Source organism: Oncorhynchus tshawytscha, linkage group LG10 (assembly GCF_018296145.1).
Source record: "Oncorhynchus tshawytscha isolate Ot180627B linkage group LG10, Otsh_v2.0, whole genome shotgun sequence".
Taxonomy (NCBI): Eukaryota; Metazoa; Chordata; class Actinopteri; order Salmoniformes; family Salmonidae; genus Oncorhynchus; species Oncorhynchus tshawytscha.
In genome coordinates, this window is record NC_056438.1 from 74,332,808 (window position 1) to 74,344,897 (window position 12,090).

The following is a 12,090-nucleotide window of genomic DNA, read 5'->3' on the forward strand; positions in this document are numbered from 1 at the left end:
GTTTGTGTCTTAATAATGACCGTTCCACAGGTGCATGTTCATTAATGGTTAATTGAACAAGCATGGGAAACAGTGTTTAAACCCTTTACAATGAAGATCTGTGAAGTTATTTATATTTTTATGAATCTTTGAAAGACAAAGTCCTGAAAAAGGGACGTTTCTTTTTTTGCTGAGTTTACTTGGCAAATGTATACATGCCTCTTACGAGAACTCCACTGAACGTTCTGAGGACAAAGAGCACTACCTGCTGGGCATAAGACAAACTGTTAAAGTCAAGGAAGTTTTAGGGCTCGATTCAAATCAGATCCAAAACTGAATCTTAATTGTATTTCTTCGATTTGTCACATCCTCTCCTTGCCTCCTTCTTAAAGCACAATGGAGAAGGAACGAGGGGAAAAACCTCAGATCTATTTGAATGTGCTTCGAGAAGGACACGAGGATGTGACGAGGAGGACACGAGGATGTGACGAGGAGGACACGAGGATGTGACGGGGAGGACACGAGGATGTGACGGGGAGGACACGAGGATGTGACGGGAGGACACAAGGATGGACACGAGGATGTGACGGGGAGGACACGAGGATGTGACGAGGAGGACACGAGGATGTGACGAGGATGTGACGGGGAGGACACGAGGATGTGACGAGGAGGACACGAGGATGTGACGAGGAGGACACGAGGATGTGACGAGGAGGACACGAGGATGTGACGAGGAGGACACGAGGATGTGAAGAGGAGGACACGAGGATGTGACGAGGAGGACACGAGGAGGACACGAGGAGGACACGAGGAGGACACGAGGAGGACACGAGGAGGACACGAGGAGGACACGAGGATGTGACGAGGAGAACACGAGGAGGACACGAGGATGTGACGAGGATGTGTCAAGAAAATACAATTGTGATTCACTGACTGTGTCAAAGAAACACACTAACATCTATTTGGATTTTGGGATTTGCAATTTTGTTTATTCACTAAAGTCTTTGAAAACGCAGATGACAATTCCTGTATATAAACTGTACACAAACGCAAGGCACTATTACATTCACATAAATCACGTTTTTTCCCCCATGAAGAACTCCATGCCTGTAAAAATACAACCGTTGACATTTCTCAGGTACCTGTGAAGCTCAGACATCATTATGACAGCCCAGGTACCATACCGGAGAATTTGGATCTAAAGGTACATACTCAGCATGTTATCACCTTTTGAGACATCGTAGACAAGGGGGAAAAAAAGTTCCTACTGACAGATATTACACAGAACTTTCAAGTTGAATACAGTTTTACATACATTGACGTACAGTGCCTTCAGAAAGTATTCAGCCCATTGACTTAGTCCACATTTTGTTGTGTTACAGCCTGAATTTAAAATGGATTGAATTTAGATTTTTTTTTTGGTCCCTGGCCTACACACACACACACACACACACACAATACCCCATAATGTCAAAGTGAAATTATTTATTTCAAAATGTTTACAAAAAATCAAAAATAACGCTGCTTCTACAAAGTATTCTCAGGGGTGTATTTCTGTATTTCATTTGAAATCACTGTCATTGTGAGGTATTGTGTGTTGATGGGTGAGAACAATATCTATTTTATAGATGTTGAATTCAGGCAACAAAATGTGGAATAAGTCCAGGGGTATGAATACTTTCTGAATCTGTGAAAGACTTCACAAACACCACCAAGCCAGAGACCACAGCGGTGTGTCCGATGATGTCATTGATGATGTCCATGGTATATAGTTCTGTCGGCCATCTTCATTTTCCTACGTGTAAAACCCTGATGAAGGGTCGTTTTAAACAAGTTTATTTGAAACAATAAAGCAGCATTTTTAACAACTTCCACTGACCTCCCAGAGTTGCTGACTGTCCTCTTCAACTCACGTGGCAGGAGTGGTGACATAGCAAGTGCTTCTAGGAGACTTAGTACAGTGTCTACATATACAGTAGTACAGTATGAAACACAGAGAGAGAGAGAGAGAGAAAGACAGACAGAAAGAGACAGAGACACGGAGAGAGAAAGACACAGAGAGAAATAGCAGGTCCTGCTTGTACAGTTCCTGATAAGCCACTGAGAAAATGTAACTATGTATGAAAATGAAAATCCTGCTTAGCACATAATTAAAAGTTAAAAACATGATGCTACATGAGGCTAGCACACCTTAGCAGATCCCCCAACACAGCCTCTGTCCTCTTCTCCCACTTATCGTCCCTGAGAGTGTGTTCAGCAGAGGAGGCTGGTGAGGGGAGGACGCTCATAATAATGACTGGAACGGAGTGAATGAAATTGTATCAAACTCTTGTAAAAACCCATGTGTTTGATACGGTTCCATTGATTCCATTCCACCCAAACGATGATCACATCCTCCGATTTAAAGTGCTGCCAGCGGTGTTCAGTCACACCGCTGGGAAGGGCTGAATGGGTGACACCGCCTGGTGGCCTACATCGGTCTCTGTGTCCTCTTCTCTCCACAACCAACCTGATGAAACAGGTTGGTCTTAACAATAAAGAAGTATTTTATCAACTTCCACTGTCCTCCAAGAGACGTTGAATTTCTTCTTCTCTCCACAAACATCGTCAGGTTAACTTACACTAAAACAGTCCTTTAGCCTTCTTTAAGTTGACTTGCTTCCACCCTGGTAATCCTTCGTACTCCTCTCTCTTCGTGTCCAACGCCTTCTGCATGGGGAGAAGATCATCAATTAATACAATGAGAGATTGAGTGAGGTGGCACATTTTAACATTGCACTGTTTTGAGTTCAGACAATGTCAAATAGTGAACCGTCATGTTTTAAATCAGTTTGTGGTCCCACAAAAAGTTCCAAGTTCAAAGTGAAATACAGTTTACACAGAAGTAGTTATATTTGGGAGTCCGTGTTCCTCATCGCTGTGGAGAAAGAAAGGACAGGTGGAGGTGTGGAGGAGCAGCACAGGTGGAGAGAGAGAGAGAGAGAGAGGGGCAAGCAGGACGGCCCAGAGGAAGAGATGAGTGAGTCAGCTCAGTGAGGATGTTGTATCCTTGAGGAAGAACAGTCAGATCATTCATCATGGTCCTCAGCCCAAACAACTCACCTTATCTGAATCCCCTAGAACCCAGCCTGAAAGGTAAGAGTTAGCTTGGGCTCCAGATCCTGGGTATTAGTCAGTTTATTACAGTGCTACTAGGCATCAATTGTCACGCCTATTCCTGCTTCCTCCCTCTGTCGCTCGAGGTCACCTGTAACCACCAGCCCTGACAGCTATTAACACACACACACACACACCTGTTCCCCATCATTAAGCACACCTGTTCCCCATCATTAAGCACACCTGGTCGTCATTTCCTCCGTGATTACTCCCCTTTTATTTATCCCTCAGATGACAGTCAGTCATTAGGTAGTATTGTTTACTCTCATGTTCGTTCATCTGCATAGTTTCTTTATTAAACTCACCTTCTGCACCTGCTTCCTGACATCAATAGCACCTGCTTCCTGACTCCCAGTGTATATGTTACATCAATAGCACCTGCTTCCTGACTCCCAGTGTATATGTTACATCAATAGCACCTGCTTCCTGACTCCCAGCGTATATGTTACATCAATAGCACCTGCTTCCTGACTCCCAGTGTATATGTTACATCAATAGCACCTGCTTCCTGACTCCCAGTGTATATGTTACATCAATAGCACCTGCTTCCTGACTCCCAGTGTATATGTTACATCAATAGCACCTGCTTCCTGACTCCCAGTGTATATGTTACATCAATAGCACCTGCTTCCTGACTCCCAGTGTATATGTTACATCAATAGCACCTGCTTCCTGACTCCCAGTGTATATGTTACATCAATAGCACCTGCTTCCTGACTCCCAGTGTATATGTTACATCAATAGCACCTGCTTCCTGACTCCCAGCATATATGTTACATCAATAGCACCTGCTTCCTGACTCCCAGTGTATATATGTTACATCAATAGCACCTGCTTCCTGACTCCCAGTGTATATGTTACATCAATAGCACCTGCTTCCTGACTCCCAGTGTATATGTTACATCAATAGCACCTGCTTCCTGACTCCCAGCATATATGTTACATCAATAGCACCTGCTTCCTGACTCCCAGCGTATATGTTACATCAATAGCACCTGCTTCCTGACTCCCAGTGTATATGTTACATCAATAGCACCTGCTTCCTGCCTCCCAGTGTATGTGTTACATCAATAGCACCTGCTTCCTGACTCCCAGCGTATATGTTACATCAATAGCCAGGGAGCGTAAAGTAATGATGGTAGAGAGAATCACATCAATGACATTAGGGCCTGTAGGTATCAACCATCTCAGAGTAGGAGTGCTGATCCAGGATCACGTCTTCCCTGTCGTTATTCATTGTGATCTAAAATGTCAAACTGATCCTAGATCAGCATTCTGAGATGCATTATGCATAGAGCCCCTGGTCTCTCTCTTATTGGCCAACTGATCCTAGAGCAGCACTGAGATGCATTATGCATACAGCCCCTGGTCTCTCTCTTATTGGCCAACTGATCCTAGATCAGCACTGAGATGCATGATACAAACAGCCCCTGGTCTCGCTTATTGGCCAACTGATCCTAGATCAGCACTCTGAGATGAATTATGCATACAGCCCCTTGTCTCGCTCTCCCTCTCTCTCATTGGCCAAGCATCTCTCTGGCCTTCTATCCTCATTGGTCAGACTGTGTGGGGAGTGGCGCTGACGCCCAGGGAGAGAAAACTAATTTCTTGAGTACACAGAGAGAGCGCTGACATTGGACCCCACTCTGTCCTCCCTCAGTGTGTGCTCGGTGTGTTTGTGTGCTCTGTGTATGGTGTTGAATTCTGTAAATAGAGATAAACACACGGAGGGAGATGGCCTCTCTTGTTGAATGGTGGGAGAGAGAGAAGTGCTTTTAAGAAATTGAGATTCTCCATTGAAAGTGCTTTTACTCCAGGACCAGGCCTAACATTGGTCTGGGAAACCAGCTCATTAAACCTGAAATCAAGGTATCCTATTCTCACAGGGTGTGTTAGAACTGAATGATAATTGATCAGGGGGTGTGGTCTCACCTCAAAGTCCTGGTCTGATAGGTAGAGCTCCAGGCGGAGGGGGTCGACGCCTTCAGGAAGTGGGCGTGCCAACAGCTCAGCCAGGGGATAGGTGTTCTGGCACAGCCTGGCCAGCACATCTTCCACCAGGATGATCTGGTTACACACCTCCACCTCCTGACACACACACACACACACACACACACACACACACACACACACACACACACACACACACACACACACACACACACACACAATCAACTCAAATAGTCCCAAAAAGGAGGATAAGACTACTGTATATTTCAACCGGCCAGGTGTGTGTGTGTGTGTGTGTGTGTGTGTCTGTGTGTGAGCAGTACTGTTAATGTGTGTGTGTAGCTGTGTGGGTTAGTAAATCAAATCACATTTTAATTGGTCACATACACATTCAGTGCATTAGGAAAGTATTCAGACCCCTTGACTTTTTCCACATTTTGTTATGTTACAGCATTAATCTAAAAATAACTAAATTAAACATTTTCCTAAGTAATCTACACACAATATCCCAAAATGACAAAACAGGTTTTTAGAAATGTTTGCAAATGTATAAAACATTTTAAAAAACAGAAATACCTTACTTACATAAGTATTCAAACCCTTTACTATGAGACTCGAAATTGAGTTCAGGTGCATCCTGTTTCCATTGATCATCCTTGAGATGTTTCTACAACTTGGAGTCCACCTGTGGTAAATTCAATTGATTGGACATGATTTGGAAAGGCACACACCTGTTTATACAAGGTCCCACAGTTGACCGTGCATGTCAGAGCAAAAACCAAGCCATGAGGTCGAAGGAATTGGCCGTAACGCTCCGAGACAGGATTGTTTCAAGGCACAGATCTGGGGAAGGGTCCCAAAAACATTATGCAGCATTGAAGGTCCAAGATCTCAGTGGCCTCCATCATTCTTAAACGGAAGAAGTTTGGAACCACCAAGACACTTCCTAGAGCTGGCCACCAGGCCAAACTGAGCAATCGGGGGAGAAGGGTCTTGGTCAGGGAGGTGACCAAGAACTCGATGGTCACTCTGACAGAGCACCCAGAGTTCCTCTGTGGAGATGGGAGAACCTTCCAGAAGGACAACCATCTCTGCAGCATTCCACCAATCAGGCCTTTATGGTAGAGTGACCAGATGGAAGCCACTCTTCAGTAAAAGGCACATGACAGCCCGCTTGGAGTTGGCCAAAAAGGCACCAGAAGAAACAAGATTCTCTGGTCTGATGAAACCAAGATTGAACTGAATGTCAAGCACCACGTCTGGAGGAAACCTGGCACCATCAATATGGTGGCGGCAGCATCATGCTGTGGATATGTTTTTCAGCGGCAGGGACTGGGAGACTAGTCAGGATCGAGGAAAAGATGAACAGAGCAAACTACAGAGAGATCCTTGATGATAACCTGCTCCAGATCACTCAGGACCTCAGACCGGGGCGAAGGTTCACCTTCCAACAGGACAACGACTAAGCACACAGCAAAGACAACGCAGGAGTAGCTTCGGGACAAGTCTCTGAATGTCCTTGAGTGGCCCAGCCAGAGCCCGGACTTGAACTCGATCAAGCATCTCTGGAAAGACTTGAAAATAGCTGTGCAGCGATGCTCCCTATCCAACCTGACAGAGCTTGAGAGGATCTGCAGAGAAGAATGAGAGAAACTCCCCTAATACAGGTGTGCCAACCTTCTATACCTGCATTTCTGTACAGCACTTTGAGATATCAGCTGATCTAAGAAGGGCTATATAAATACATTTGATTTGTAGCGTCATACCCAAGAAGACTCAATGCTGCCAAAAGTAAAGACCTGCTTTTGTCATTATGGGCTATTATGTGTAGATTGATGGGGGAAAAAAACAATTTAATCTATTTTAGAATAAGGCTGTAAAGTCACAAAATGTAGAAAAAGTCAAGGGATCTGAATACTTTCCAAATGCACTGTAGCCGTGTGGGCTGGTGCCGCCGTGTGGGCTGGTGCCGCCGTGTGGGCTGGTGCCGCCGTGTGGGCTGGTGCCGCCGTGTGGGCTGGTGCCGCCGTGTGGGCTGGTGCCGCCGTGTGGGCTGGTGCCGCCGTGTGGGCTGGTGCCGCCGTATGGGCTCTTTCAGCCGACATTTAATCAATGCAGGCAAACTTTTAGCAAGCTCTTCATACTATATCAGTTGTCCCTGCCTGGTGCCAGGCCCAACAGATGCAGCTTCAGGCTCAGCAGCCCGGTCTCCCCATCCCCATACCCCTGACCCAGCCCCGTCTCCCCATCCCCGATACCCCTGACCCAGCCCCGTCTCCCCATCCCCTGAACCAGCCCCGTCTCCCCATCCCCTGAACCAGCCCCGTCTCCCCATCCCCTGAACCAGCCCCGTCTCCCCCCATCCCCCCCCTGAACCAGCCCCGTCTCCCCCATCCCCCTGAACCAGCCCCGTCTCCCCCATCCCCCTGAACCAGCCCCGTCTCCCCCATCCCCCTGAACCAGCCCCGTCCCCTCCCCCCATCCCCCCCCCTGAACCAGCCCCGTCTCCCCCCATCTCCCCTGAACCAGCCCCAGGTCTGCCCCCATCTCAGGAAAAATGTCCCTGAACCAGCCCCGTCTCCCCATACCCCTGAACCAGCCCCGTAGCAAGAAACACAGCCCCATTCCCCCAAGAGGAGACCAGCCCAGTCAGCAACGGTGTTTCCCCATGGACCCCTGAACCAGCCCCAGTGTTTTTCTGCCCCATACCCCCAGGTTCCAGAACCAGTGTTTTTCTGCTATGGACCCCAGTGACCCCCAGAACACAGTGTTTTTACCAGACCATCCGTGACCTGGACACCCCAGAACACAGTGTTTTATGGACCCATAAGTGACCTGGACACCAGGTTCCAGAACACACCAGACCATCATAAGTGACCTGGACACCAGGTTCCAGAACAGTGTTTTTACCTATGGATGACTGAACCAGACACCAGGTTCCAGAACACAGTGTTTTTACTGCTATGGATGACATCATAAGTGACCTGGACACCAGGTTCCCCTGCTATGGATGACATCCCCATGACCTGGACACCCCAGAACCAGCCCCATAAGTGACCTGGACACCAGGTTCTCCCCATGGACGACATCTGAAACAGTCCTACTCCCAACTGAAGGAGGTGAGCAGCAGTGTTTTTGTGTTGAATGACATGTTCAGAACACAGGCATAATTGCAGGTACTGCAATGCATTGACCTGGACACAGGTATGTGATTCTCCAGTCAGGAAAAATGTCACTTGACACAGAAGCCAATATCAGTGTTTTTACTGCTATGGACGACATCATAAGTGAGCCTTAAAGGAAGAGATCTTAGAGATGGATGAGAGTCTCTGGACGACATCATGTGACCTGGACACCAGGTTCCAGAACACTGATTGCTGGACGCATCAAATGGATGTTGCACCTCAATTTGACCTGGACAAGGTTCCAGAACACAGTGTTTTTACTGCTATGGAGACATCAAAGTGAGAGGTTCCAGAACACAGTGTTTTTATGAGACATCTCTGGACAAGAGGTTCCAGACAGTGCTCATGGGATCAGTGCAGCAACAGTGTTTTTTCAGAACAGTGACCTGGACACCAGGTTTTTTACTGCTATGGACGACATCATAAGTGACCTGGACACCAGGTTCCAGAACACAGTGTTTTTACTGCTATGGATCATAAGTGACCTGGACACCATCAGTGTTTTTAAGTGACCTGGACACCAGGTTCCAGAACACAGTGTTTTTACTGCTATGGACGACATCATAAGTGACCTGGACACCAGGTTCCAGAACACAGTGTTTTTACTGACATCTATGGACTATGGACATCATAAGTGACCTGGACACCAGGTTCCAGAACAGTGTTTTTACTGCTATGGACGACATCATAAGTGACCTGGACACCAGGTTCCAGAACACAGTGTTTTTACTGCTATGGATGACATCATAAGTGACCTGGACACCAGGTTCCAGAACACAGTGTTTTTACTGCTATGGACGACATCATAAGTGACCTGGACACCAGGTTCCAGAACAGTGTTTTTACTGCTATGGATGACATCATAAGTGACCTGGACACCAGGTTCCACACCACTGTAAAATATGTACAATAGTTTTCTGTTGTTCTGAAAGTTAGTCAGATTAGTGAGGATAAAGTCCCTTCTGTGTGCCTCATGAAGTATTCCAGAGATCTTACACCCAAGTTTCATCATGAAGTAAGACACCTGGACACTGTATATGCTGCCACTGTCCCCCCTAACTTGTTCCCTCTTGGTCCCCTGAACACTGTATATGCTGCCACTGTCCCCCCTAACTTGTTCCCTCTTGGTCCCCTGAACACTGTATATGCTGCCACTGTCCCCCTAACTTGTTCCCTCTTGGTCCCCTGAACACTGTATATGCTGCCACTGTCCCCCTAACTTGTTCCCTCTTGGTCCCCTGAACACTGTATATGCTGCCACTGTCCCCCCTAACTTGTTCCCTCTTGGTCCCCTGAACACTGTATATGCTGCCACTGTCCCCTCCTAACCTGTCCCCTCTTGGTCTCCTGACACCTGAACACTGTATATGCTGCCACTGTTCCCTCCTAACCTGTCCCCTCTTGGTCTCCTGAACACTGTATATGCTGACACTTTCCCCTCCTAACTTGTCCCCTCTTGGTCTCCTGAACACTGTACATACTGCCACTGTCCCCCCTATCTTGTCTCCTGAATACAATTTGTACAATGCAGCTGCAAAGCATTTTGGGAAAAGTGTCCATTGCTTTACATATATTTTCCACACTGCCTGTGACGGTTGCTGATGGCGAAGGAGCTTTCAGTAAACTGAAAAAAGGATTTAAAAAAAATCTATTTGAGGTCCACTATGTCCCCGGACAGGCTGTGCAGTCTTGCCATGCTGTACATTGAAAGTCAGTTAGCTAGAAAGCTGGACTTCAAAGACTTGATCGGTGACTTTGCTAGCAAGAATGCTCAGCGCTGGGCTCTTGGTGAGTAAGACTCAGCAAGGGCCAGTGATAACTGTTAAATGGCATCACTATGGATATTGGATCACTACACACATGATGCCCACAGGCTGAGAACAAGACTGAGAACAGACTGAGAACAAGATATATCTCAAAGTAATGGCTGGATTGACCATAACATTTGTTGTGCACAATCAAGACCCCAAGTGGAAGAAACCTATTGATTTGGTGACCTCTTGACCTTTACTCTAGCGCCACCATCAGGCCTTTTCAGTTCCATTTCTACAGCTGCTTATTGTCTAGTTGGTGTGTATACCTAGTTCAAAAATCTGCTGCTGATTTTAGTATTTTGTTTGTTATATCATTCTATAGATGATCATGTTCATTTAATTGAACAGGTTAATGTATACTTAAGTTATATTTATTTTAAGTAAATGATTAATGTTAAGAGAATTTTCCATTAAAATGACATTTAGAGACTGTAAAAGATGGCCTACAGCACATTTCGAGGGTATCAGTCTTGCATCGAATAGTGAATTCCACTGTATGCAGAATGATGCATGAATGTCTGCACAGGGTTATATTATCACAGCTCACTGTCAGTAAATATCAGACAGTAAATATTGGCTACAAGAGAATTGCAAGCCTGCAAAGCTAGAGTTATTTAAAGGTTTGAATGGGTCGATTGGGTTCTGGAGGTGTGGTTACAATAATTGCACAGGTTTGGTATGGTGGTGGGGCCCAATGTGATATCTATTCTTGGGGCCCAAAATCCCTGGTGGAGCCCCTGTCTGTAGCATTGTGTTGTGTGACAAAACTGTACGTTTTATTGTCCCCAGCACAAGGTGTACCTGTGTAATGATCATGCTGTTTAATGGTTTAATGGTGTTTAATGGTGGATGGATTATCTTGGCAAAGGAGAAATGCTCACTAACAGGGATGTAAACAAATTTGTGCATAAAATTTGAGAGAAATAAGCTTCATTTCTGGGATCTGTATTTCAGCTCATGAAACCAACACTTTAGATGTCACGTTTATATTTTAGTTCAGTATAGATATCTTTGTTAGAAAGAATACTATGTTTCCCTTGACGTAGTGGTGCTGGATGTAAAAAACGTCTCAACTTATCCAACTCTCCCTTATGGTCAGTGTGTGTTTGTGTATAAGGGTTGGCAGGTCAGTGTAGTGAATAACTCACCCTCTCAGTGATCTCTGCAATGTCCTCTCTGTGCTCCCAGCTTGGGAACACGTTGGTGAAGGTGAGAGGCTCCAGACCAGCATGGATCAGATACGACTTCTGAGACGTCTTCTCATTATTCTCTGCGGGAGGAAGTCAGCACGATTAGCAACACATCCTAACTAGAGACATGCCCTTAGTGAAAAGGTCTGCAGGTGCAAGGTTCAAAGTCTTTAAGATGTAACATCAAGCACCTTATGTTAACAGAGAGGCCAGAGATGATAACATCATCAGGTATCCTACCCATGCAGTACTGCAGCACCGTTTCCATGGCACACTTCCTGTCCATGTCCCATCTTATCCTGGTGGAGCTGGGGTTCTCGCTGTCCTGGGGCCACCAGCCCTGCCACAGGTACACCTCATGGAAGTTATCCACCAGGAACAGAGCTATACAGGAAGAGGAAGTTATGTCAGAGCAGCCGTTTTGTACACCAACATTCCAACAGACAGGACATCTCCTTAATGCTGAGTGCCAAGCAGAGAGGCTTATACACTCACCAGGGTGGGAGGCTCAGTACAGGTGTAATGTATTACTATGGTATAATAGGACTCACCAGGCTGGGAGGCTCAGTACAGGTGTAATGTATTACTATGGTATAATAGGACTCACCAGGCTGGGAGGCTCAGTACAGGTCTTTACAGGTGTAATGTACTACTATGGTATAATAGGACTCACCAGGCTGGGAGGCTCAGTACAGGTCTTTACAGGTGTAATGTATTACTATGGTATAATAGGACTCACCAGACTGGGAGGCTCAGTACAGGTCTTTACAGGTGTAATGTATTACTATGGTATAATAGGACTCACCAGACTGGGAG

At 46.1% G+C, this 12,090-nt stretch overlaps 1 protein-coding gene across 1 annotated transcript in view; it reads right to left on the minus strand.

Moving 5' to 3' along the window:
* Positions 1 to 1,486: 1,486 nt before the first annotated feature.
* LOC112260878 (supervillin) overlaps positions 1,487 to 12,090 on the minus strand; it is a 118,776-nt gene continuing 108,172 nt past the window's right edge. Inside the window, exons 35-38 of the mRNA XM_042329049.1 lie at positions 11,515 to 11,658; positions 11,233 to 11,354; positions 5,068 to 5,223; positions 1,487 to 2,688 (exon numbers count right to left, since the gene is read on the minus strand). Coding sequence (XP_042184983.1) covers positions 2,602 to 2,688; positions 5,068 to 5,223; positions 11,233 to 11,354; positions 11,515 to 11,658 — 509 coding nt within the window. The 3' untranslated portion in view covers positions 1,487 to 2,601. The remainder of the gene's footprint in view (positions 2,689 to 5,067; positions 5,224 to 11,232; positions 11,355 to 11,514; positions 11,659 to 12,090) is intronic.